Genomic DNA, 27,883 nt, shown 5'->3' on the forward strand with positions numbered 1-27,883 from the left:
ACAATTAAGCTCAGAGAGCACCAAGGACCTTTCATTTCAACTCTGAACTACAAATATTCTCTATTGCAGAGGCAGGTTGCTTCCGGTTTGGCCCGGATCGGGCAAACTGGTAGTAGTGGTGGTGGGAGGCTCCGCCCACCTGCCCGGACATTTCTGTGCATGTGCAAAAATGTTGCGCATGCACGCGAGTGCGTAGGGGAGCGTGCCCAAACAGGTGGTAAAAGCATTGGCAACCCACCACTGTTCTAATGATATTACTTTCTGATGTCTATGTATCTTGTGACTAGTCCATGTAAAAAAGGAAAACTGCCCTCTCCAGCTCTAAATGTGCCCCTTATCTTAAATGAGTGCCTAACCTTGTTTTAACAAATCCTAATCTGTACTCACCATACCACATAGAATTGGGAGGAAGATTGTTATGGTTGCAGGATTGCTAACAAACTCCGTTACTACAGACACCAGGAGGCAGGCCAGGAGACTGACTGCCCAGGATGGAAGGCTACTCAGGGACAACATTTGCCTCCCAATCAATGTTGAAAGTCCAGAGGTCTGAGGAGCAAAGAAAAGGAAAAACAAACAGATTGTAGTTCTTGCAGTAGCTGTTCCAAGCATTTAACCCCCAATTCTGAAGGAATAAAAAACTGGTTTTAATGCTTCCACATATTGGCAGTTAAGTTATTCATGCGATGTGTGAATTCCCCTCAGATCTACTCTCCTTTATTGACTTCCCTTGAGATTCTGTTAAAAAGAAGTCTGGGAAAGACTTTATGAGGAAGTGAATCAAGCATGTCTCTATCTGTTTATCCCTTTTCTGAAGAGCCATAGTGGCACAGTGGTGAGTATGCAGTATTGCAGGCTAACTCTGTCCATTGCAAGGAGTTCGATCCTGACTGGCTCAAGGTTGATTCAGCCTTCCATCCTTCTGATAAAATGAGGATGGTAAAATGAGGACCACGTTTGCTGGGGGAAATATGCTGACTTTGTAAACGACTTAGAGAGTGCTATAAAGCACTATGAAGTGGTATATAAGTCTAAGTGTTAATTCGTCCCTAACACTGGCAGCATTGGAGTCCCTTCTGGGAGAGGGTGCGGTTTAGAAATCAAATAAAAAAGTTAAAAGTTGTAGGCAGTGTAGTACTTCATCACACAGAGCAGTGTTTCTTAACCCTGGCAGCTTGAAGACGTGTGGCCTTTAACCCCCAGAATTCTGGTTGGCTGGGGAATTCTGGGACTTGAAGTCCACACATCTTCAAGCTGCCAAGGTTGAGAAACACTGACATAGATATAACAATGGGTGAATATCCTGAAGTTAATTATCTTACCTTGCATCCAGCTGCTAAAGCATAACCTCCTCCAACCAAAACTACTATCTCCCATGGCATTGTTTTCTCAAAGTCCTTCCAGGTGATTATGGACTCTCCTGAGTTAACATCCATAGACTTATTAACATGGCCTACGACAAAATAAAATATACTTGCTTTGTTTCTAGACTCTTTTGCAGGTAGGAACTGCACGGTCTAAGAAGAAATATCCCAAAGGTGATTTTTTTTCCAGGAGGCAACTGGATTTTCTTGGGGTTTTTTTCTGTGAAGATGTTTTGCTTTTTATCCTATCAGAACTAAAGAAGCTTCTTGGTCTTCAAAAGAAAAAGAAGAAGAAAGTCCAGTTGCCTCCTGAAAAAGTATCCTTGGGACAACAATGACCTGGATGACTGAGAATCTCTACAGAGTTGTACAAAGAAATACTTTCTCAGCAGAATGTGGAAAGCAGTAATGTCTAAGATAAAATCTGGCGCCTATCCGACATATTAGATGAATACAAGCTGAGACTCTAGAAAGACTGCAGAGAAGAGCAACAAAGATGATTAGGGGACTGGAGGCTAAAACATATAAAGTACAGTTGGTGGAATTGGGTATGTTTAGTTTAATGAAAAGAAGAACTAGGGGAGACACGATAGCAGTGTTCCAATATCTCAGGGGCTGCCACAACAAAGAGGGAGTCAAACTATTCCCCAAAGCACCTGAGGGCAGGACAAGAAGCAATGGGTGGAAACTAATCAAGGAGAGAAGCAACTTGGAGCTAAGGAGAAATTTCCTGACAGTTAGTGCAATTAATCAGTGGAACAAGTTGCCTCCAGAAGTTGTGAATGCTCCAACACTGGAAATTTTAAAGAGATTGGACAACCATTTGTCTGAAATTGTATAGGGTTTCCTGCCTAGGCAGGGGGTTGGACTAGAAGACCTCCAAGGTTCCTTCCAACTCTGTTATTCTATTCTATTCTAAAACCAATGTAACTGGAAGGTATCAGGTTAAACAAATGTAGTCTAAAGTAATGGACAGGAAAAAAGAAGAGGTTTCTGTCAAAGAAGGCTATGATGTTTGGGGAGCTGACTGCTAATATTTATATCTGGCAATTCAATTCAATTTATTGAAGTCATAGAGCAGTAGGTCAGAATTAAAGTAGCTATCTGAAAGCTGCAGTTTCCTCATCCTTCTTTTTACCCTTGGCATTCACAAGCTAAGATTAATCAGAATATCTGTCATTCCTGGCCTGTGGCAAATTTTTAATTTGGTCTGTTGTCCCGCTAAACATCTACCCCAAGGAGACTATCTATTTGGGAAGTAACAGTATCATTGTCACCAACAATTGTGATGTGAATATGCAAAGTCAGTTTTGGATACTGACACCGACTGAAATAAAACAATGTCAAACATTGCTCCGTATATAAGCCTTCATACCTTTCGTCTTTTTCCAAAAACGTGGCTTTTTTGCTGGAATCAAAAAGAGGAGAAAACCAAGGAAAACAGAGACGGTGGCATCTGTCCGATAACCTTTCCTAGGAAAACCATGAAACAGTTTTATAACAGATGCTGGCTGTAATCAGCAGATAGATGCATTTTCTGATGCATGTCCTCTTTTCCCTTACTGGCTCCATGCACACACCATTTATTTGACGAATCATGGCTTGTTAAACAAGCCATGGCATCCTGGTTTTCACACAATTCCATGCTATAATGCCTGGATCCTCATTGTACCACAACTGAGTCAAGCTATGTTTTAGCACGGAGTGCAAAGATTTGCAAGAACATTCTGTAATACTCACGCAATTTTATCTTGCATGGTACAGAAATTGTTTAAGGAACAAGAAAGCAGATCAGATAAGTGGAGGAATTATGATATTGTTCTGTATTATTTCCTCCACAACCAATGAGAAAGTGTGGATGGTGGCTTCCAGAAGCAGACTACAGATGTTCAAAGAATATGTAGTAGTAGAGATGGTAATCAAGGGACGTGGTGGCTCAGTGGCTAAAACGCTGAGCTTGTCGATCAGGAAGGTCAGCAGTTCGGCGGTTCGAATCCCTAGCGCCACGTAACCGAGTGAGCTCCCGTTACTTGTCCCAGCTTCTGCCAACCTAGCAGTTCGAAAGCATGTAAAAATGCAAGTAGAAAAATAGGGACCTTTGGTGGGAAGGTAATAGCATTCCGTGCACCTTCGGCATTTAGTGATGCTGACCACATGACCACAGAGACGTCTTCGCACAGCACTGCCTCTTGGGCTTTGAAAGGGAAATGAGCATCGCCCCCTAGAATCAGGAACGACTAGCACATATGTGCAAGGGGAACCTTTACCTTTAGAGATTGTCATTTAATTACCCTCAAAATCTGGTGGAAGACACATTCAGCTTAGTATGATTCTTCCAGGAAATTCCTAATTTGTGCTGCTGTTGATTTTCTCATTCAAAAAGAGGAGAAATGAACAAGAAGATCCAAGGTTTATAACAGTACAGCTGGTCCTTGATGTACGACCACAATTGATCCCAACATTTTTGTTGGTAAGTGACACAATTGTTAGGTGAATTTTACCCCATTTTACGACCTTTCTTGCCACAGCTGTCAAGTTTATCACTGCAGTGTGCTAAGTTAATAACATGATTGTTAATTGAATCTGGCTTCCCCATTGACTTTGCTTGTGAGAAAGTCACAAAAGGTGATTAAATTTCTCGGGACACGGCAACCATCATAAATATGAATCAATTCCCAAATTTTAATTTACGTAACCATGGGGATGCTGCAACGGTCATAAGTGTGAAAAATGGTCATGAGTTATTTTTTTTCCAGTGGTTGTAACTGTGAATGGTCACTAAAGGTTACCTATGTTAACCTTACAGGAGAAATTCAGCTGAGAAATGGGAGCATCAGAAATATTTGGGATTATAATTACTGTTTATTTTATTGTTATGTGATCTTGTAATGGAGGAGTTCTGAATCTGAATTTAAACACGCCATCATGCACACATCCTCACGCACACCTCAGAGCAAGGATGAATAGGATTGCTCTAAGTTTATTATTCTACATGGTTCACAACTACTATGTCAGGATAAGTTAAACAAGAAAAAAGATTTCAAACCTAGAATTCCTAAAAAAACGTAGACTTAAAAATGTTTTAATAAGGAAAGAAATGAAAAACAGTAGAAGACATTATTCCAGTTACAGGGAAAAAAAACTTTGAAAATCTAAACACACAGAAGGACACGTACAGAATGTGAAAAGAAAGAGAGGTTATCAAACATCTGGAATCATCCTTTCCACGCTCTACTCTGTGATGGATGATCCTAAAAATTATTTTGCTAGCATATGAAATGATGTGATATGATATGTGAAATGATGTGAATGATAGCTTTAGTCCAACAGGACTGGAAAGATAAGGTTTTTGCTTGTCAGTAGTACACTGAAAAATATATAAATATGAGAAAGTTACTGGCTATGTGCTGTTTTGGAGAAAATACATGATAAATAAGGAGAAATTTCCTGACAGCTAGAACAACTAATCAGTGGAACAACTTGCCTCCAGAAGTTGTGAATGCTCCAACACTGGAAGTTTTTAAGAAGATGTTGGATATCCATTTGTCTGAAGTGGTGTAGGGTTTCCTGCCTGAGCAGGGGGTTGGACTAGAAGACCTCCAAGGTCCCTTCCAACTCTGTTATTCAAATTCTATTCTAAATAGGCCTCAGTTATGTCATTTCGTATAAATACAGAATTGAAGATAGTTGATGAATACAATTAAAGTTGTAGTATATGGTGGAAATGAAACATATGGTGGAAATGAAACATGAGAATAAATAGGATGATTCAGCACTGAGCAAGAAGTAAGACAAAAATGTATGGTGACCCAATGTCATTTAATCTATTTATGTATGGATGCGTAAAGATTGCTACATACATTTATGTTGGTTAGCAACATGAAGTTACCTTTATTTTTATATTTAGGTGAATTCACGTCAGCAAACATACCTAACAGTCATTTTCTCCTTTTTTTTCCCCTCAGCAATAACCTGCTAAGGTGGGGGTGTGCTGAGAGAGAGAGTGACTGGCCCGCTTTCATGCCTAAAATAGAACTAGAAATCACAGACTTCTGGTTTCCATCCTGGTGCCTTAACATATTTAATTTTTGGCTTACCATTTCATATTTATAGAGAGCCAATTTGGTTGCCATGGGTAAGACCACTTCATTTCAGCCCTAAGAAGGAGTCAATGGCAAAGCCATTTCTGGATCCACTTGACAAGAACATTACAGGCAAATGCCAGGAGTCAAGACTGATTAAAACAGACCCCCCCCCCAACACCCACCCATCCCACATCCATTCATATTCATTTGTTATGCTTTGTATAACATTGTGTACCCTGCTGTTTGGCAGTGAAGGACAAAAAAATGGGCTGCAATTATAGGATAATTAAATTGGTTATATTTAAATTGATTTAAACTGATTAAATTTTGAAAACAAAAACTCCATTATGGTAGGGACCAGTGGTGGAATTTAAATTTTTTTATTACCGGTTCTGTGGCTGTGGTTTGGTGGGCAAGGTGTGGCTTGGTGGGCATCGCTTGGTGGGTGTGGCAGGGGAAGGCTATTGTAAAACCTCCGTTCTCTCCCCACTCCATGGGAAGGTTATTGCAAAATTTGCATTTCCACCCCACTCCAGGGGAGGGATACTGTAAAATGTGCTTGTACCATTATTGCAGTGGTGGGATTCAAAAATGTTTACTATCGGTTCTGTGGACGTGACTTGGTAGGTATGGCATGGTTGGTGGGCGTGGCTTAGTAGGCATGGCAGGGGAAGGATACTGCAAAATCCCCATTCCCTCCCGATCAGCTGGGACTCGGGAGGCAGAGAATAGATGTCAGCGGGGCCAGTCAGAGGTGGTATTTACCAGTTCTCCAAACTACTCAAAATTTCCACTACCTGTTCTCCAGAACTGGTCAGAATCTGCTGAATACCACGTCTGGTAGGGACAGTCAGATACTGGTTTAATCTAGCTAAGAATCTTCTTTTAAGTCTAGCTAACGGTCCAACTAAGCCATTATATAATGAGTTCTCTGATTTACAGTTGAGTTTTGGTCAGGAAGCTTGACCTTGTGCTTCTAAGTACTGTAGATACTTACTGTCCAAAGAAGGAAGACCAGCCTGGAACAAATCCAGGCTCTCTTGTAAACCAGAGCAAAGCCATCAAGATGAAGAAGAATGCAGTCATCATCTCAGGGTAGCTAGAAAGGAAATATATATGTATATTTTAAAAGAAGCGTTTAAGATAGAATCCCACAACCCAATACTTCGTTGATTAGTTCCATTCAGAATGTAGAAGGTAGTTCCTGCATGTTGACTTCATCTATGCTGTTTCTCAGATCTTGGTCGACGGATAGATAATTTCTCAATCTGGCACTTCCAAAAGTACTGAAACAGCAGTAGATGGAACTTCCATCCATGTGTGGAAATCATAGAAGTTCTAATATGTCTGGAAAGTGACAGATTGGTTCAGTGTAATACCGTAAGTGTATTACGCTGTTCTTGTTTTATACTTGTTTTTTTACTTCATTCTCATTCCCTTTAGAATTACTGTATTGTACTTTTGATTCTGTTTGGTTTTGTTGCACACTGTCCAGAAATGGTTCAGAGTTGGGTGGTGCCTAATTTGAACACATTTAAATTAAATTAAATTAAATTAAATTAATACAGATTGCAGGAATGGTGTAGCGGGCTCAATGGCAAGATTTTAGGCAGACATATCAGCTTTACTTGCAAAGTAAACTGCTTATATTGCTGTTTAAAGGTGATCATTTGTAAGCCAATTAAACTTATAATTTACAATTACTTAATTCTACTACTGGCTATGATAATTCTCAGCTACTATCACTCAGTGCAAGAAACCTGTTACAAATAAACTTGCATGTGGACTATGAACATAAAGTGAGGTAATTATTTTCAATAGCAAGAAAGCTACTTTCCAAAGGAATAAGGTGTCAGGTTTCCAAAAGATGCCCTAATTGATTCATGAGCCTCGAGCCAAGTTTCAAAAGAAAACCAGTCATTTATTAGGAGCACCGTTTCGGCAATACCTATTGCAGTCAGATCTAAGCCTCATTTCAATTATAGTTGAACTTCATCCCTGTTCCTTCCCTCCCCTCAGTTTGTGTCATAAATCACATTCTCCAACTAGGTGCACCCCTCACAAGCCTGCTGTAGTAATCTGAGATATGACTCTAGCCAAAGGTATGCCTGGAATGCGCTTCCCTACTTTTCTCACCATGGCAACTTTATGAGTTGATGTAAGGGTTTCATAATGTCTAGAAGTGGAATGGGTACTATTTTTCTTACCTAATACCTCCCAGCTTCTCGTATTCTTCTTGGATTCTCTTCTCAGACATTTCTTCCCTCTTGGTCTTCTTCTTCTTGCTTATTGAGCAAGTTTCTCTGAAACTGAAAATAAATAGGAGATGGGAAAAGAGAATGCAGTTAGAGTATGGAACTCCAGCAAGATTTGCAGCAAATCTATATTGGCTTTGACATCCACACCCCGGGGAGAGTTGAATTAATGCCAGAAAAAAGTATTCAGTTTACCAACTGGGTTTGTTCCTCAGTACTTATAAAAAGGAACAGAAGGAGGTCCTTCTGTGTACATTTAGTTCATAAAGTACTTAAAATCGTTTGTGGATTTTTTCCTGAAATGAAATAGATTCATACCATAATTCATTTTGGAATTGGTGTTTCTAAGCACAACAACACAAGAAGAGTTTTTTTCTGAATCAGATCACAGGAGTATATAAGTCAACATATAAGCCAGCATTTGCACCCAGGGGTGCAATTCAGAAGCTTCTGACAAGTTCTGGAGAACTGGTTAATGGAAATTTTGAGTAGTTCAGAGAACCGGCAAATACCACCTCTGGCTGGCCCCAGAGTGGGGAGGGAATGGAGATGCTGCAGTATCCTTCCCCTGCCACACCCACCAAACCACACCTACAGAATTGGTAATTTAAAAAATGAATTTCACCACTGGTCTGACCCACATTACCTACCATCAGCACAAGTAAACAATGTATACATATTTTAAGTCTATTTCAATTTCACCGAAGTGTGAAGGTCAAAACGAAACTATGATTTGCATCTCAGTTTGAACTTGTATCCGATCAAGCTTTTTTGATGCAAGATTAAACATTCTGATTTAACTGAAGTGGTTTCAAAATTTTACTTTGCTTTCCAATTGTTTTTGCTTTGAGTTTGCATTTTACATCATATCAAAAGATATGAGCAATGGCACTTACAGCTCTAATGATCCAATTCTCAAAACTTCTGAAGCACGGGAAAGGAAATTCTATTGACTTGGGATACTCTCCTTTAATAAGAATTGGGTTTTTGCTTAACTTCTGTTCTTTGGGCCATCTTATCCCCTCCTTTTCAGCTTCTGGCTTCCTACTGCCATATTTTTCCCATTACTTGGAACAGACAAGATAGCTTTAGGCTTCTTTAAAACTCCAACTTTTGGATTATTGCTATGTCCCATTTTCAATATAATACATTCTTGAATACATTGCAGTAAACAGAATTACAGATTAATAAACCCCAAAATGTACATTTTGTAATTAAAAAAAAACATTTGAAGTTGGCAGTGCCAACATAATGTAACTGTTAATTGTGCAAAAATCATGTTCAGACCTGTTGCAAGAGTATATATTATTTCTGATTTACTATATCTTATTTTTATTAGGAAACAAAATGTCTCAAGAGATTGATTGGAGCCCTTCCAGATAAGGCCAATGGCAGCTTGAGGTCATTGCCAGCTTCCAGCTATTTGTGTAGTGGCATGAAAACAATTTCTTTCTTTATAATAATCCTCAGGGTTGCAAAACAGGCTCCTTTTAAAAAGATTAACTAAAACAAATGATACAAAATCTAAAACCGTTGAAAGCAAAACCTGCTATTAGAAACAGAAGAATACAAGAATCATTCAGGTTACCGGAACTGGGCTACACAAATCCCAGCCACTAAATTGTTTCTATATTCTGTGCCCTGATCTACTGGTTATCTGGATGTTTGCAGCCCAGTTCTTGTAACTGTAACTGTAAATATATTGTTTGTTACTTGCTGATGCTAGTCCTTGGCCTCCATTTCATAGCTTTGATATTCCATAGTGAACACTGGGACATTTTTGGTGTAATACCAGCATGATTTAGTGCTCTTACTCAGAGATGGGCATCACGTTCTGTAACAACCGGTTCGCTCAGAACCAAAAATGTGAGCATGCAGGCAGTGAAAAAACAACGATTATATAGGACGGGATAGCTCCAGGGCGGGTCGAAACTACCAGAGCAGCCCACTTCTGCTCTTACTATAGATTGGGAATGTCGATAGATAGGGCAGGTTTCTGTTGGACCCAAAAACCAAGAATAACGTGGTGATTCTTCCAAGCCAAATTATTTATTGTTTCCATACCTGTAGACAGAATCTTGCCAGGGTAAGCACTTTATTTTCTGCTGTTCCCATATACTCTGGGAACTATTAGGGAAGGGCTGTCTCTTTCTGCTACACATAATATCTGGACTTAGTTGTCTCTTATTCCTCTGGACTGCCCTCTCCCTCTCCTGCCTGGGAATCCAGCCTAGTATATTCCATCACAGTTTCACTTACTTGCAGCCAAGGAAAAGCCAATGCATCCAGAACCAGGTTAACACCAGCATAATGAGCGAGATAGGTAAACTGAATAAGAACCAGGTTCCAAAATTCACTACATCCGAATTTGGGTAATGGCTGTAAACAAGTCAAAAGAAATGTGTTCACAATTTATTTAAAGCTTGCTTCAGCATCACCAATTCACCACCACTCTTAGTGTGGAAGAATGTACGGTTTTAGAGTTACATTATTTTAAACTTGTTTCATCAATCCAAGGGAAGATCAAACCGGAGGGGGGGGGGGGGGAAGACAAGAAAGAAAAAGGTTGAATTCATTGAAAAGGAAAAAAAAATCTTAGCAGTCAGATTAGCAACTAAGTATGAAAACACCAGGAAATACCTTCCCTCTGATGTAATCATCCTCTTAGCTACCATGGGAGAATTTTTGATGAAGTCCTGCAGGGTTGCAAGACTGCACCTATCCAGAGTGTCTGCTACATCTTTCCAACCAAATGTGTTTGAAAGTTACCCATTCCAGATAAATCTTATTTGAATAGAATAAATATTGTGATACTGATGGAATGTTTATGAAATATAATATCTACTAGCTTTAGGAGAAGCATATCTTTCCCCTACCCCAGTGATGGCGAACCTATGGCACGCGTGCCACAGGTGGCACGCGGAGCCATTTGTCAGGGCATGCGCGCTGGCCAGCTGAGTTCACCGTTTTTAAAAGCCATTTTTTCGCCCTCCCCAGGCTCCAGAGGCTTTATAGGAGCCTGGGGAGGGCGAAAAGAGCCTCCCCCCCTGGAGGCCCTCCGGAGGCTTCAGGGACCATCCGGAGGCTTCCCTGAAGCCTTCGGAACGCTTAAAATGACCCTCCGAGCAAACCGGAAGTGACTTCCGGTTTGCTCGGAGGGTCGTTTTAAACGCTCTGAAGGCTTCAGGGAAGCCTCCGGATGGTCCCTGAAGCCTCCGGAGGGCCTCCGGGATGGTGGGGGAGGCCCTTTTCGCCCTCCCCAGGCTCCTATAAAGCCTCTGGAGCCTGGGGAGGGCAAAAAAAAATGCAAAAAATGAGGGGGGGGGTTCGTGCCTGTTGTGCGCACATGTGCATTGGGGGGTCGTGCATTGCATTATGGGTGCGGCACGCCCACACACGACCCCCCTGCGCTCCCCCCACTTCTGGCACGCGAGCCAAAAAAGGTTTGCCATCGCTGCCCTACCCCATTTTTCGGTGTAAAAGATTGAAAACCAGCCACAGACCTTACACTAGGAAGAGAACCCAAATCTTTGGTTCACAGGTTTCTTGACTCCTCAAGTGCTTTCTAATCTTCCATCAAACTCATGGTCTTTGATGTGAACTTTTCTATGTAGATGAGCTTCGTTTGGTACCTTCTCACCATTTGCAGAAAAGAATTGGAAGCGATTGTATGGAATCCAACTTTTTGCTCAATGCAAGACTCCAGATTAAAGCATTGGCAGTCAGCGACTGTCTTATCTCTCTCTGAACATATCCAGCCACATAGAGCTTGCCAATTCTCTTATCATTGGTTCCACTTCCAGGCTGTTATCTTTAGGATGTTTTCCCTATCGTTCAGATGGCATATGCCATTTTGTAACTTATAGCTATTGTTTTGTCTCCTGTACTTTAGGATAATACGCACTAAGGAAAAAAAAACCAATCACAGACATTTCTATGCAGCCTTTTTTCAAGTGTGAATGGAGTGGTGCAGTGGCCTAGAGATGGAGCTCTTGCCTCACAATCAGGAGGCTGTGAGTTCGATCCTAGGTAGAGGCAGATATTTCTCTCTCTGGGCACAATGAGAATATATCTGCTGAACAAAATTCCGCATTGGTGACAGGAAGGGCATCCAGCCATTAAAACACTCTGGCTCCATTCAGTTGCCCAGACTCCACCCTGCAAGGGGTCGTTATGGGGGCCATTAAATTATGATGATGATTCTTTCAAGTGTGAATATATGCTCTTCAATTTTCCCTTCTTGAGACTAAACAATTCTTCTTTTAGCAATAGTTTCCAGATCATTATGGGAATGAAATCTCTTTAGCCATGGTGGAAAGAACATCATGCCCGCCTGCTTCCTTAGTTTTCAGGGGTCAGGATAAACACACATGTTTTCACATCAGTTTCAGCCAGAGTTTATTAATACTTACTTGTTGAAATATTCTAGGAAGATGAGGTTGGTGGAAGTGCCGATGATGGTTGTGAGTCCACCGATAGTTGCTGCATAGGAAATGCTCAGTGAGAGGCATTTGCAGATCATATGATCATGCTTGGACGGATATTGGTGTTTGCTATCTTGGTCCAAATTTTGAGGTTGGGATGGCAAAACAAGTATTTGAGCCTGGGAGGGGGGGAAAGCACATCATTTGTGTTTGTCCATGTGTTTGCTTTAAACAAACATGGGAGTCAATCTTCATTCTTCTAGACCAACATTCTCCAACCCAGGGTCGTGAAGAAATGTTGAGAATGCACTTCTCAGAATTCCTGCTCAGCCTGGAAATGTTACTCTTGCTGTCTTAATATTCTGACAGCTGAAGCTCCTGCAAATTTGCTGAAGGCTGAGTTGGAACAAATTATCAGGAAAAACCTTCAAACTGAAATCACACAACTGCCCTCCCCAGCCCCCAGGAGCACTCTGGAAGCCTCCTAAAGGCTATGCACAGCCATTTTGGCGAAGGGGGCAGGGATTTGGGAAGCCAGAAATGCTGTATTCAGTGTATGAGACGCACCCAGATTTTCACCCTCTTTTTTGAGGGAGAAAGGTGCGTCTTGTACTCAGACTTCAGAATGGGACAACTCACTGCCATCACATCTTCTACACCATCTGACTGCAATCACCTTGTCACGGGACACCTAACCCCAGCCAACTCTCTGCAGGGGCAATTCACCACCACAAATCTGTCTTCCAGTCTGGTTTCCAAAACTGTCCCCTCTCAAGAAACCTTAGCAACTACAGTACTCATTGATTCTCTTATTGGAATCCATTTGAACATTTCTTCAAAGAAGAATGTGGAATTTGTAGCCCACTAAGTATTGGTAAACTATAAATTTAAACCAAAAGTTCATCAGAGCATGATCAATTGAGAGAGATGCTGGGAATTGTAGTTCATCAATATCTGGAAGGCCACACCGATACATACATGGATTCTACCCATGAGCAGGAAATTGAATATCCTATATAACCTGTCAATTGTCTTCACTTGTATTTACTACTTCAATGTGTCCTGTTTGAACTTTTAATGTTTATGCTCTTTCGTTGTTCAAGTTGATTTTTTAAAACTCAGTGAGTGCCGTTTCTTTCTTTGTATATTTTTGTGTTATTTATTACATATTTAAAAGAGAGACAAGCAACTTCTCTAACAGAGAGACAGAAGAGATGAATACCCTGTTTCCCCCAAAATAAGACCTCCCCGGATAATAAGCAGAATCAGGCTTTTGAGCGCATGCCCTAAAATAAGCCCTCCCTGAAAATATTGCAGCCATGAGGTGACCATGCTCACTGCCTCCTGCACCCCGAAAATAATAAGATCTCCCCCAAAATAAGGCCAAGCACTTATTTCGGGGTTCAAAAGAAAATAAGACCCTGTCTTATTTTCGAGGAAACATGATATATATATATATATATATATATATATATATATATATATATATATATATATATATATATATATATATACATACACACACACACATATATATATACACACACATATATATATACACACACACATATATATATGATTGCAGTTGTTCTGCAAAAGAAAAGGGTTGATTTTTTCCCCTTCTTTATGAAGATAATCTTTAAATACAAAGTTGAAAGCTGAAACTATATCTTGTTCTGGCCTTGCAAACTGGCTAACGGCTCATTGAATATCACTCCAATTAGAAACTTTAAAAAACGTGTTTATCTTCAGTAAGTCTATTTCTTCTTCAAGCCACTGAGTTTCTTGCTCCATTTTCTTCTTATAAAACAGTTAATCTAGAGCTACACTGCCTAGTCAACAGACAGCACAGTAGTCAACTGCAGTGAAACAAGAAATCTACTTTGCTATAAGAATTAACATCTGGAGATGATTGCCTTACCATGCATAGGAAATTATTGTGGTTAACCATGAAATTGCAGCATGGTTGAATCTGATCCTTTTCCTGGAGCAGTCCAAGTTTAATTACATTTTTAGCTAACTGGGGCCATAGTATACCAAAAATAAGCTACGGTGTGACTAGCTAATTTCTGAAACTAAATCTTATTGGGTGAAGAGTAAAGGAACCTGGACTTAATGTTTGTCTCCGCACAAAATAATGTTCTCACCTGGGGTAGATGTTGCCCATTGGTTCTGGAATTCATTGATCCAATTGTGTTGGCTATCATGTGTACCCCATTCATATTCTGAGGGAACAGAAATATTTTATTAGAAAACATCACTTTTTATCTTCTCCAATCACTCCCCCACCCCACAAAATCCTATTTCCACAAGTTGAATTGTTTGGCAACAACTGCCTAATCTACTATGAGTAAGTTTTAATCTAAAGAAGGTATTTTCCTGGAAAATCAGCAAGTGCATCATGACGGTTACCCTTTGTCACTTTATTCTGAGTAATAAAATTTAGAACGGAGATTGCATTAATAGTATCCATGAGGGGGATTCCTTTTTCCTATCGATTCCCATTTTAGTAAGAAAGATTTTGATTCCAAAAATATTTTGCAAAGAAGAAGAAATTCCCTATGAAATCAGAATAAGCCTGGTCTTGTTTATTGGGGGGGGGGGGAGGGGGGAGGTGGTTTTATAAATATCTGGGAGTCAAGCCACATGAACTGAAATTGGCAGCCAGTGCAGTGATCATATACTGGTGTTAAATCTACTGTCACTGATTAGCAGGTGACTAATCTAGACAACTGAAGCTTACAGGTGACCTTCAAAGACAGCCCCATGTAGAATGAGATGGACTTGTCTCGATGTGAAGTGATGAGAATCACTTCTATGAGGACTTCACAATTCAGGCAGGCTTGTAATTGTTACACCAGCCAAAGTTAACCACAGCTTCTATCTGTTGTTCCAGCAAAAATGATGAGTTTAGGACAGGGGTGTCAAATTTGCATCATCATGGCATTGTCACTTGATGTATCACAACTTTTCCCCCCTTGCTAAACTGGGCGTGGGCATGGTCAGCGCATGGCACATCCAGCCCACAGGCCACAGGTTTGACAGCCCTGGTCTAGGAGGCCCCTCAAAGTGAAAACATGCTCCTTTAAGGGGAGTATAAACCCCAACCCCAGAGCAAAAAGTGGAACCATGGCAGAGTTAAGTGTATCACTAACACATAGAATTTCATCAAAGGGCATTCTTCTCTGCCTTTTGGGCTGCTGCATATAACTCTCAGGTAGTCTTAAAGCTTTCTGTCCAGTTTCTGGATGCTTTGTTTTGGACAGCAAAGGAGGTGGGGAAGATTGTTCCATCATTGTTTTACTACAGTACCCTAGGATAGTCCTTGTGAAAGATATAGAGGGTTATTGAAGCATACGTTCATGCTCTAAAAATACCTTGGAGTGCATCAGAGAGCTGAAATCAGCAGTTGTAGCACTACAGATAACAAGGGGGAATAAAAAAAAAGGATAAACATTAATAATGAATTATAGGTGTGCCATAGCATATATTCCCAGGAAATCATGCATCCAATTCTGTTATCCCAGCACTCCTGCAACAAATGATAAGCTAATGCTCAAATTCATGCAAGTGATGTAAGAAGGGTCAAACAGGTGTTTTGTATGCCTGCCTGGGAGAACAAAAGGTGAGACCAGAGCAGTTTTGTTTACAGCTTCTTCTTGTGTCCTTGTTTTCTCCAGCTCACAAAAAGTGGAAGACTGGCTTGGAGAATAGCTGTGCTATTTCCACCTGTCCAATAAGCAGCCGTTACTTCCCACATCATTGCAGTGCTGGGAGAGAACACTTGGGCTTTACAGAAATCTCTTTGTAAATTCACTTTTTAAAAATGCATCTTAGCTTTGACTCATTTTACAGGGAGGTCATTGGAGATTGGCATCCCAATGCAATTCTGCTTTGCTCTAGTTCTAGGTTTAGTTCTGAGCTATGCAGACGGAATTCAAGATGGTGGAAGCATGCCAGGGACACAGAAAGAAGGGATAATTTCCCTTGGGGTGGGAAATTATCAAGTTGATTCTCTTTTGTATTGGTGATAATTCTAGTGAAAACTGGAGGGGAAGGAGCATCTGAATATTAAATTGAATATTAAAAACCAAGTATATGCAATATAATTGGGACACGGTGACTCAGTGGCTAAGATGCTGTGCTTGTCGATCAGAAAGGTCAGCAGTTCGGCGGTTCGAATCCCTAGCGCTGCATAATCGAGTGAGCTCCCATTATTTGTCCCAGTTTCTGCCAACCTAGCAGTTTGAAAGCATGTAAAAATGTAAGAAGAAAAATAGGGACCACTTTGGTGGGAAGGTAACTGTTCCATGCACCTTTGGTGTTTAATCATGCCGGCCACATGACCACAGAGATATCTTCAGACAGTGCTGACTTCTCGGCTTTGAAACAGAGATGAGCACTGCCCCTTAGAGTTGGGAACGAGTAGCACATATGCACATGGGGAACCTTTACCTTTATATATAATATAACAAAATATGCCTGCTTTTATCCTTATCCCTTGGGGAAAAGTTCCTTCCTTCCTTCCTTCCTTCCTTCCTTCCTTCCTTCCTTCCTTCCTTCCTTCCTTCCTTCCTTCCTTCCTTCCTTCCACATTAATACAACACATTTAATTCTTTTCTCTCTTAAATCTTTTCAATCTCTACATCTCTCTTGATATAATATCTCATTTTCTGCTCCTGGTATGTTATCTCATTGTGACCTTAAAGGGTTCAAATGTCCATTAGAGCTGGACAGGCTTCGTTCTTACTCCTCGTTGATGAAAATGAGCTCCAGGGAGCCTTGACCATGTTTGTCACCGAGACCTAAAATAAAAGAGACAAGAAAAGGAGGCAGGATTAGGGCTGGTCTCAAGCATTGCTCGATTATCCCACAGAGCCTCTGGGCCCCACATGGACCTCAGAGATGTTCTCTAAAAAATAAAGTGATGGTTGAAAATCACTGTTATAAAGGGCCCATAACAGTGTTGGCAAACCTTTGGCATGCGTGCCAAAGGTGGCATTCAGACCCCTCTCTATGGGCACGTGCACCATCACCCCAGCCCAGCTCCATTGCATTTCTCCCACAGGGGGGAAGAGAAAGGGTGGAGGGAAAGAGAGAGAAAGAGAGAGGGAGGGAAAGAGAGAGAAAGAGAGGTGGGAAGAGAGAGGGTGGAGGGTGGAGAGAAAGAGAGAGGGTGGAGGGAAAGAGGGAAAGAGAGAGGGAGGGATGGAAAGAGAGAGATAAATGGGGGAAGAGAGAGGGTGGAGGGAAAAAGAGAGAAAGAGAGAGAGAGGGCGGGAAAGAGAGAGAGAAAGAGAGGGGGAAGAGAGAGGGTGGAGGGAAAGAGAGAGGGAGGGAGGGAAAGAGAGAGAGAAAGAGAGGGGAAGAGAGAGGGTGGAGGGAAAAAGAGAGAAAGAGGGCGGGAAAGAGAGAGAGAAAGAGAGGGGGAAGAGAGAGGGTGGAGGGAAAGAGAGAGGGAGGGAGGGAAAGAGAGAGAGAAAGAGAGGGGGAAGAGAGAGGGTGGAGGGAAAGAGAGAGAAAGAGAGGGGGAAGAGAGAGGGTGGAGGGAAAGAGAGAGGGAGGGAAAGAGAGAGAGAAAGAGAGGGGGAAGAGAGAGGGTGGAGGGAAAGAGAGAGAAAGAGAGGGGGAAGAGAGAGGGTGGAGGGAAAGAGAGAGGGAGGGAGGGAAAGAGAGAGAAAGAGAGGGGGAAGAGAGAGGGTGGAGGGAAAGAGAGAGAAAGGGGGGAAGAGAGGGTGGAGAGAAAAAGAGAGAAAGAGAGAAAGAGAGAGGGAGGGAGGGAAAGAGAGAGAGAAAGAGAGGGGGAAGAGAGAGGGTGGAGGGAAAGAGAGAGAAAGAGAGGGGGAAGAGAGAGGGTGGAGGGAAAGAGAGAGGGAGGGAAAGAGAGAGAGAAAGAGAGGGGGAAGAGAGAGGGTGGAGGGAAAGAGAGAGAAAGAGAGGGGGAAGAGAGAGGGTGGAGGGAAAGAGAGAGGGAGGGAGGGAAAGAGAGAGAAAGAGAGGGGGAAGAGAGAGGGTGGAGGGAAAGAGAGAGGGAGGGAAAGAGAGAGAGAAAGAGAGGGGGAAGAGAGAGGGTGGAGGGAAAGAGAGAGAAAGAGAGGGGGAAGAGAGAGGGTGGAGGGAAAGAGAGAGGGAGGGAGGGAAAGAGAGAGAAAGAGAGGGGGAAGAGAGAGGGTGGAGGGAAAGAGAGAGGGAGGGAAAGAGAGAGAGAAAGAGAGGGGGAAGAGAGAGGGTGGAGGGAAAGAGAGAGAAAGAGAGGGGGAAGAGAGAGGGTGGAGGGAAAGAGAGAGGGAGGGAGGGAAAGAGAGAGAAAGAGAGGGGGAAGAGAGAGGGTGGAGGGAAAGAGAGAGAAAGGGGGGAAGAGAGGGTGGAGAGAAAAAGAGAGAAAGAGAGAAAGAGAGAGGGAGGGAGGGAGGGAAAGAGAGAGAGAAAGAGAGGGAGGGAAAGAGAAGGAGGGAAAGAGAAAATTTTATTACAAAAGTTTTTCTTTTTTATTGTTGCTAAATGTAATATTTAAAAAGCAGAAAAAAATGAAGGCGCATAAAAGTGCATTTATCACGTTTTTCTTAGAACAATTAGCTGAACTCTGCCTTGTTTATCATTATTTCATTATCATTAATCATAGTATCATTAATAATGAGGTAAAACCTCAGTATTTAGGTTAAATTGCCGCGTTGGCACTTTGCGACAAATAAGTGGGTTTGGGGTTGGCGTTTGGGCCCTTGGTCTCTAAAAGGTTCGCCACCACTGGCCTATAACATGCTTCCAAAATTCCAAATGTGTCCACTGATCTCCACACGTTGATTAAAGCTACTGATAAGCTATTAATAACCTTGTCTTCCCTGATAATTAAGGAGGATCATGAAAGATCTTTGTAATTGTGGAGCATTGATTTGTTTTCTTCCAATCTGTTACTAATTTGTGAAACAACCGAAATCAGCTGCTCATCAGATATGCTTCATTTATCTGATTTGCTTCCTCTTATTTGGGTCCTGAGTTCAGCTAGGACTGGACAAAACAACCTCTTCCAGCCAGTTTAGTCCTGTTTATGTATTCAGCTGTGAATTAAAATTGGGCATGTAGGTTGACTGTGTTATTTGGCCAATGTCCATGTTTTCTGCTGGAAAGCCGAAGAGAAGCTGAGCTTTCCTTTCTTGGAATGCAAGTCCAGGTCTTTGCACATTCTGGAATTTGGGTTGCTAGGCCTCTAGATCAAATTCAAGCCACCTTCATCACTGGAGATTTTCAAGAATAGGCTGCACAACCTTTTGACTGGCACGGTATAAGGCTTCTGCCTTGAGCAATGGATTGGACTAGAAGACCTCTGAGTCCCTTCTAGCCCTATGATTCTAAGAAAACTCCCTTTCAAGTTTTTAGGCAAAGGCAGGGGGAATGTGTAGATACGATTTCCCATAGCAACTTGGACTATGCTCATCTGTCTCTCCAAAAGAATGAAACGAAGCAATGAGGATGATCACATACTTATGGTCTCTTTCTCTTCCCGGATGGTGCTTCCTGCAGTGCCATTCATCTCAGGATCTTCCTCAGACTTCACCAGCTCCTGAAGAACTGCCTCTACAATGGGCATCACCATAGCTGTGGTGGATGTGTTGGAAAGCCACATGGATAAGATAGTGGTGGAACACATAAAGCAAAGAAGCAGCCTAGAGGTCAAGAAAGAAGAATCAATTGGGAGGCAGTTAAAAACTCATGGGCCATGTCTTTATCATCTGACTCTTTTTTTTTTTGGTTTAATTAATATTTTCTACTTCTTGCCATTTAAAAAGATGCCACAGTGGAGATTCACGTTGCATTGTCTAAATAATGTGCTGAAGATGAAGGGGATTTCCATATGTACATTACTTATAATAAAATCAACAAACTTTGGTAGCCTCTGCAAAGGTAAAACAGAAGCATCAGAGTAAACAGACAAGAGTCATTAAGAGAATAGGCAGGAAGGGAAATAAGATGAGAATGATTTCTAAACTTATTTGACTGTAATGTACTTATTCCTACAGATAGTCCTTGACTTACAACAGTTTGTTTAGTGACGGTTCAAAGTTACAACACCACTGGAAAAAAGTGACGTAGGATCTTATTTCACACTTACAGCCATTTTAGCAGGGGTGGGCTTTAACAATTTCAGCAACAGGCTCCCTGCCCGGTTTCTGGGTGGGCATGACCATAGTGGGTGTGGCCTAGTCAGCCTCCTGCACCAAGGTGGGGTGTGTGTGGCATTTTCACCTTCCCCAGGCTCCGGAGGCTTTCCTTGTGCCTCGGGGAGGGTGAAAACTGCTTCTCCCGGGATCCGGAAGCCTTTTGGAGGCCGGAAATGGACCCATTTCTGGTCTTCCAGAACTTCGGGGAGGTCTGTTTTTTCCTCCTCACCGAGCCCACGTGTGGGCCTGGCACTTACCTCGCATCCAAAACGGACCACATGGAGACTCCTGGGAGGGGCCGTGTAGGATGGGAGGGGTGGGGTGGGGTGGGAGGTGCCAGCTAGGGTTGGGATTTGGACGTTCTCCAAACTGGCCATAACGTTAGCTACGGGTTCTCCTGAACTCGGGCGAACCTGTAGCAGCAGCAGCCCCCCCCCTCCGCATTTTAACATTCCTATAGTCACATGATCAAAACTCAACTACGATGGTTGCAGTGTCCCAGGGTTATGTGATCCCCTGTTGTGACCTTCTGACGAGCAAAGTCAATGGGGAAGCCAGATTCGCTTACCAACCCCCGTGACATCAGAACGGGGAATGACCTCCCCCGTGACATCAGAACAACCACTGATCTCCGCTCCTTCCGTAAGATGCTCAAGACCCACCTGTTTAGTTTAGCGGGCCTGGCCTAATCCCGATCTAGTCCCTCAATTCTGTACTTTTAAATTTTGGGGGTTGTTTTAAGCCGATTTTTAACTTTTATTACCCTGTACAGCCTTATTGTTTAATTGGTTTTTAAGTGTATCTATTTTATATTCGGTTTTAATGTGGTGTCTGTACAACGCCCCGAGTCCCTTCGGGGAGAGGGGGCGGTCTATAAATTTAATAAAATAAAATAAATAAATAAAAAATAAAAACCGTGTTACTAACTTAACAACTGCAGTGATTCACTGAACAACTGTGCCAAGAAAGTTCATAAAGTGGAGCGAAACTTGCTTAACAAATACCTCGCCTTGCAAGAGACACTTTGAGCTCAATTGTGGTCGTAAGTCGAGGACTGCCTGTATCTTTAAAACGTCTCTATTATACACTTGTCAAATGTTTATTGCACACTGTATCGGTTGGTTATTCTCTTGTTGCAGACCACTGACTGGCTAAAGACAATCATCGGAGAAAGCTGATTCACTCACATGCCTGGTTTTGCTCCAGCCATCATAACCATGCGCAAGGCAATCCGTTTGTGCAAATTCCACTTTTCAACAGAAGCTGCCACACAGATAACCCCAATGAGAAGCAAAGTGGTGTTCTTGACATACTCAGCAGCTACCTATGGACAATTGAAGTCGGTGGTTAGATGGAGTAAATGAGGTACATATTATTTACAGTCACCTAGGAATTGGTTCTATTTAATAGCCCCCACCTTTGTCAATGGGCCATTAAAAAAGCCTATTCTACATAACAAAGATCCCCCTTCAGGTCCAGGGTGATGGGATTAAGGCATAATAGTATTAGCCCTTTACCCATCTCACCACAGGGCACCTGGGAAGAAGCAACGCTCAACCAAACTTGGACTCAAAGCACAGACTAGAGAGATGCCCCTGCATGGCCCCAGAGGAGTCTGACAACCAATCAGAATACAAGCTCAAGATCAAAGCCCAGAGAGAGCATAAAACCAGGGACTTTCAGCATCCCTGTCTCTTTTCTTCTTCACCCAACATCTTGAAGCATGCGATCACCTTTTCCCCCAGGACCTCAAACCATGTGGTCCTGTCCACCATTAAAACCATCTTTCCAAGCAGCCTCCATGTCTCCAGTGTCTTTTTCCCCACTTGGAACTGAACCCAGAAGGACATTTCTTCCAACAAAAATAAATAAGGCAAGTTTCCTTATTTGCTAAATAACCCCCAATGGATGTTTCCAAAGTGCCATGATGTAACTATCCTGGTTAAACTTTTTTTTTACTTATTTCCATTAGTCTTTTCTCCTTTCTCCTTGCCCTGCACTTCACAGTAATCCATGCAGATTTTTTTTTAAGTGGAAGAATTCAATTTAAGAATAGAAAAGAATCCCTTAACAACACAAAACCTTGCTTATTCCATTTTATCCCTTTCACCCCCTTGCTTGCAGGGTAGCTGAAACAAAGGCTCATATTCTTAAAAGCCAAAGACCCCGAGGAAGTGTCAGCCGAGTTTGCTCTACTGGGGAGAAAAAATTAAAGTATAGTTCCTAAGAAGATTTAGAAAGCACTTTTAAAAGATCTGAAGATTTGTTTTGCAGGCTGCAGGGTTAGCTAGATGAGGTTACTTGGACTGTTTTTACTTGGCCTTGATTATAAACTGCCTGGGGTCCTTTGTTAAAGTGGACAGTCTATAAATAATTGCATAAATAAATGTGGCAGAGTAACTTAACTCTGTTCCTCTAAACCAGGAACATCCTAGGGTTACTAATTTGTTTTGGGAAGAGTTAGTACAAAGATAAATATATACTCAAGCTAAAGGCTAATTTATATTTCACCGGCAGTGACATGAGGAGTTGCAGTACTATAATGTGACAGTTCCTATATCATTTTAGATGATTTCCCTACTCCCTAAAGCAATGCCTGCATTTCATTCCAAGAAATATGAGAAGCAACGTTGGAGGTGTCATGAGGCAGTATTTCTTACACCATTGCTGGTAATGGGTGAACTATCTCTACTGCAGCCATTCAAATACATCTATGTTGAGGGAATTTGAAAGGCGTGTTATTCTGTCAGACTGCTATCAATTGTCAAGCTGGTTTCCTCACAGTATTTTCTCTTTTTCCTGTCAGGCTGCTTGCTCAATAGTATCCAGCTGGTCAGGGTATAAGAACCACCATTTTAACGGTGATTTTTTTCCCTTTAAAAGACAACTGGAATGTTTTTTCCCCCCCTTTGATGAAGAAGAAGAAAATGCTTTGTTTCTCATTTGGTTGCCACCATGTAAAAAGGATGTTGAGATTCTAGAAAGACTGCAGAGAAGATCAACAAAGATGATTAGGGGACTCAAGGATAAAACATAAAGAACGGTTCCTGGAAATGGGTATGTTTAGTCTTATGAAAAGAAGGACTAGGGGAGACATGATAGCAGTGTTCCAATATCTCAGGGGCTGCCAAAAAGAAGAGGAAGTCAAGCTATTCTCCAAAGCACCTGAGGGTAGGACAAGAAGCAATGGGTGGAAACTAATCAAAAATGAAATCTGCATGATGTTATCCAATATTATGATGGCTGATATAATCCCACTTTAAAGGTAGCTCAGTTTTCACAAATGGTGCCAGGTCTCAGTGAGTCCTCTTCGCCTGGACTACTGCAATGCTCTCTACATGGGGCTGCCCTTGAAGAGCACCCAGAGGCTTCAGCTGGTCCAGAATGCGGCCACGCGGGTTGTCATGGGGGTACCTAGGTGCTCCCATGTTACACCCCTTTTAGGCGGCCTGCACTGGTTGCCGGTTGTTTTCCAGGTGCGATTCAAGGTATTAATTATGACCTTTAAAGCGCTCCATGGCTTAGGCCCAAGGTACCTGCGAGACCACCTACTGCCACCAGTAGCCTCCCACCGTCCAGTACGATCCCACAGAGTTGGCCTCCTCAGGGTGCCGTTGGCCAGACAGTGTCGGCTGGTGACCCCCAGGGGGAGAGCCTTCTCTGTGGGAGCACCTTCCCTCTGGAATGAGCTGCCCCCAGAGCTTTGTATAATCCCTGACCTCCGGTCCTTCCGACGCGCCCTAAAAAGTTGGCTTTTCCAGCAAGCCGGCCTGGCCTGTTAATTTTAACTTATTTTAAATGTATTGTCTTTTAAATTCGGTTTGTTTTTTTGGATATGGATTTAATTTCTTTTTTAACTTTTGGGATGTGTGTTTTTTTAATGTTGTACGCCGCCCTGAGTCCTTTTGGAGATGGGTGGCATATAAATCCAAACAAACAAACAAACAAACAAACAAATTAGATAGCTGCAGGTTCCAAAACCTAACAGAATAAAAAGGAAAAAGAGCTTGCCTCTATACCAGGGGTGCCAAACTCAATTTCATTGCGGGCCACATTGGGGTTGTGTTTGACCTTGGGGGCCCGGGCTCAGCGTGGCCAGAGTGGGCATAGCCAGCTCAACATTACTCGTGTCAGGGTTACCTGTGGTGGCCCAAGCGAAAACAGGGCCCTGAACTCCATTTTTGGCGGTGACAGCCTCCTGCAACCCTCTGCCAGCGAAAACAGAGCTCAGGGTGGGCTGCATGTGTCCCTTGCGAGCTTCATTTTCCCTGGCTTAAGCACTGCAGGCTGGTCCTTTGCTGTTTCCAGGGTGGCTCTATGGGCCGGATTCATCCCCCGGGTCTTGAGTTTGCCAGCCCGGAATGGTACCTGGTGTTCCCAGCAGGCACCGGTACGCCCGTACCGGGGTGTACCGATCGTAACCCACTACTGAAACCAACCCTAAGAAACATTGCTTGTGTTTTAAAAAAAGATTGAAATGAGGGTATCTCAGCAGGTCGTAAGTTGGTTGTTTATTTTTAAAAGTTCAAAGCTGGCCACCAATCATGAACTATAAATTCATGAAATGATGTGTATCTGTTGGGGTGGATTAATTTAGCCAACTGTGTCTGATTCCAAAAAGCTAAGCAGGGTCAGGCCTGATTCATAGTTAAGTGGGAGAAATCACTGGGATCGAACACCAAACTAGGAAGTTGGGGGAAAAAAAATATCCCAAAGGAAAGTATGGCAAGTTTCAACTGGTAAGAAAATGACATGGTGGCTCAAGAGTCAAGTGTCGTTCTTGGATACTTGATGCTATCACTGGATTGAAGGAAGGAAAAGGACACAGTTCTGACCTCACTGGACTTCATCACACCAAAGAGTGGATAGAGGAAAGCAGGAACAAGGGCTGCCGCTCCAAGGGGCACTGCTTCGGATACCCAATATATCGCCGTGACGATCAACACGTAGGCACATGAGGCTTCCTAGGAAAGAAATACAGGAATAATTTGGGTCACGTCAACCTTCTGAGCTGATGAAGTGATACAACTGAGATGTCTTAAATATTATGGATTGCTTCTTCATTTGTGCAGATGGGTCACGTTCAAGAGACACAATGTACACTGATGGGATTTGACCCCAAACGGATAAATGACATCACTCAGGGGTTTCCTATAGATTAGTGATGACAAACCTTTTTCACCTCCGGTGCCAAAAGCATGCATTCATGCGCTATTGCTCACACTTGTGTGCCCGCTTGCATGCCCCCATATTTTAATGTCCTCTGTATCCTGTCCCCTGCACATCTGTGTGATCCCCCCACTGCCCCATGCATGCACATATAGCTTTCTTGGAGCCTGGGGAGGGTGAAAACGGCTTCCCCTGCCCCCCCCCCCCCGAGGCCCTCTGGAGGCCAGAAATGGCCTGTTTTCCAACTTCCGGTAGGCTCGGTAGTTCTGTTTCTTTGTCCTCTCCAGGCTCCAGAGGCTTTCTTAGAGCTTGGGGCGGGTGAAAGCGGCCTCCTCTGCTCTCCCAGAGGCCCTCCGGAGGCCAGAAATGGCCCATTTTCTGACTTCCGGTGGGCCCAGTAGGTCCGTTTTTTACATGGCTGCCAAGCCACTCCCACAAAGCAGGCCACACCTACAGAAGAGGTTCTAAAAAAATTTGAAACCCACCACTGCTATAGATGTTAAACAAGAGTTTTAAGCCTGTGGCACTCCACACTGTTTGACTCTGGATATAACATCTCTCCCTGTCAACCCCAATGAAAACTGGCCTCAGGGAAAGGAGGATAATAATTACCACAAAATGGTGCCTCCCATTTCCAACCCCTGAAGCTGGTCCAAAAGGCTGCTGTGATCAAAAATATTGAAACTGGCTGAGAGATCAAAGAACACCAGGATGAACTCACCACTTAATCTCAGAGGTCTGCCAGAGGTCATTAATTGATGGAACCATTTTAATGTTTTAACACTTAACATCTGATGATTTTCCTAACATAACATCTATTTATAAACAAAAAATAATAATAATCAGATAACATTTTATTTTCCTACCAGTGAGAACAATTAACCAGTGGAACAGCTTGCCTCCAGAAGTTGTGGGTGCTCCATTAACCACAACTGGAGGCTTTTGAGAAGAGTCTGAACCGCCTGAAATGGTATCGGATCTCCTGCTTGAACAGAGATGGTTGGACTAGAATACCTTGAAGACCCCTTCCAATCCTGTTATTCTCTTATTCTGTTATTTTTTAATGCTTTAATCCTGTAATTATTTTAATCTGTTATTTATGGTATTGTAAGATGCCGAGAGTAACGTGGTAGGGAGGTGGGTGGCATACAAATTTAATTAATAAATAAACCAATCTTATCTCTAAAATGAACCCCAAAATGACATTGATATTTGGTTTCTTCCAAGGAAGCCTAACCATCCCCTCCAGTACCTTCTCTAGAAAGGTGAGTTTGGAGACCGGACAGAAATTTTCCAGGATGGTTAGGTTGAGTAGGTTAATACTAACTAGGGGTAAGTTAAGACTGAGAGCACCATCCTTCACACCAAGAAGTAAATATACTGTTTGGATCCACTGTAGGACACTTTCTGGGTGGCTTTGACCAAGCAAGAAGGACCTGCACTTAATAGAGAAATGGCTGAGATCACCGATTGGAAGACTTTATCCATTTCCTCAAGAGTCACAAAATCAAACTTGCTCCAGATAACACTATCCGTTAGAGCCTAGGAATAAATCCCAGTTTTTAATGAAATGACCCGTTTCTCAGTTCCACTCTGTAAATCTTACTTTATCAGCAGTTTGAACTACATTGCATATATATTGTATCTTTTCGCACACTGTTCTGAAGTCTTTTCCTATTGGGGCTTTATGCTGCTGTAAAGTAGCTTATCTCTTACACCTTGGATAAATCTTAATGTACTAAAATACATAGTACAAAATAAAGTGCCTTCCAGAGGTTCATCATCTTTATTTACACTGAGGCAAGAGAATGGTAAAGAGAAATCAAAATCATGATGGAGACTAAAACAATATGAAGACTAAAACACATGAAGAATGGTTGCAGGAACTGGGTATGTCTAGTTTAATAGAAAGAAGGACTAGGGGGATATGGTAGCAGTGTTTCAATATCTCAGAGGCTGCCACAAAGAAGAGGGAGTCAAACTATTTTCCAAGGCACCTGAGGGTAGAACAAGAAGCAATGGGTGGAAGCTAATCAAGGAGAGAAGCAACAGAACTGAGGATAAATTTCCTGACATTTAGAACAATTAATCAATGGAACAGCTTGCCTCCAGAAGTTGTGAATTCCCCAACACTGGTCGTCTTTAAGAAAATGTTGGATAGCCATTTGTCTGAAATGGTATAGGGCTTCCTGTCTAGGTAGGGGGTTGGACTAGAAGACCTCCAAGGTCCCTTTCAACTCTGCTATTGTATTGTATTGTATTGTATTGCATTGCATTGCATTGCATTGCATTGCATTGCATTGCATTGCATTGCATTGCATTGCATTGCATTGCATTGCATTGCATTGCATTGCATTGATGGTGCAATTGAAACTCCAACTAGCGTTTATGTTTTACAGTATAGGACTTATAGAATAACCATACGTTTTT

At 42.3% G+C, this 27,883-nt stretch overlaps 1 protein-coding gene across 1 annotated transcript in view; it reads right to left on the reverse strand.

The window, feature by feature from the left end:
* SLC13A4 (solute carrier family 13 member 4) overlaps positions 1-27,883 on the reverse strand; it is a gene marked incomplete at its 5' end in the record, with an annotated part of 43,835 nt that overhangs the window by 1,176 nt on the left and 14,776 nt on the right. Inside the window, 13 exons of the mRNA XM_081958702.1 lie at positions 388-549; positions 1,323-1,453; positions 2,740-2,837; positions 6,447-6,548; positions 7,657-7,758; positions 9,964-10,083; positions 12,117-12,307; positions 14,276-14,353; positions 15,506-15,545; positions 16,879-16,933; positions 19,608-19,789; positions 21,472-21,608; positions 25,120-25,248. Coding sequence (XP_081814828.1) covers positions 388-549; positions 1,323-1,453; positions 2,740-2,837; positions 6,447-6,548; positions 7,657-7,758; positions 9,964-10,083; positions 12,117-12,307; positions 14,276-14,353; positions 15,506-15,545; positions 16,879-16,933; positions 19,608-19,789; positions 21,472-21,608; positions 25,120-25,248 — 1,527 coding nt within the window. The remainder of the gene's footprint in view (positions 1-387; positions 550-1,322; positions 1,454-2,739; positions 2,838-6,446; positions 6,549-7,656; positions 7,759-9,963; positions 10,084-12,116; positions 12,308-14,275; positions 14,354-15,505; positions 15,546-16,878; positions 16,934-19,607; positions 19,790-21,471; positions 21,609-25,119; positions 25,249-27,883) is intronic.

Source organism: Natrix helvetica, assembly GCF_964273705.1.
Source record: "Natrix helvetica genome assembly, chromosome: 6".
NCBI classification, from domain to species: domain Eukaryota; kingdom Metazoa; phylum Chordata; class Lepidosauria; order Squamata; family Natricidae; genus Natrix; species Natrix helvetica.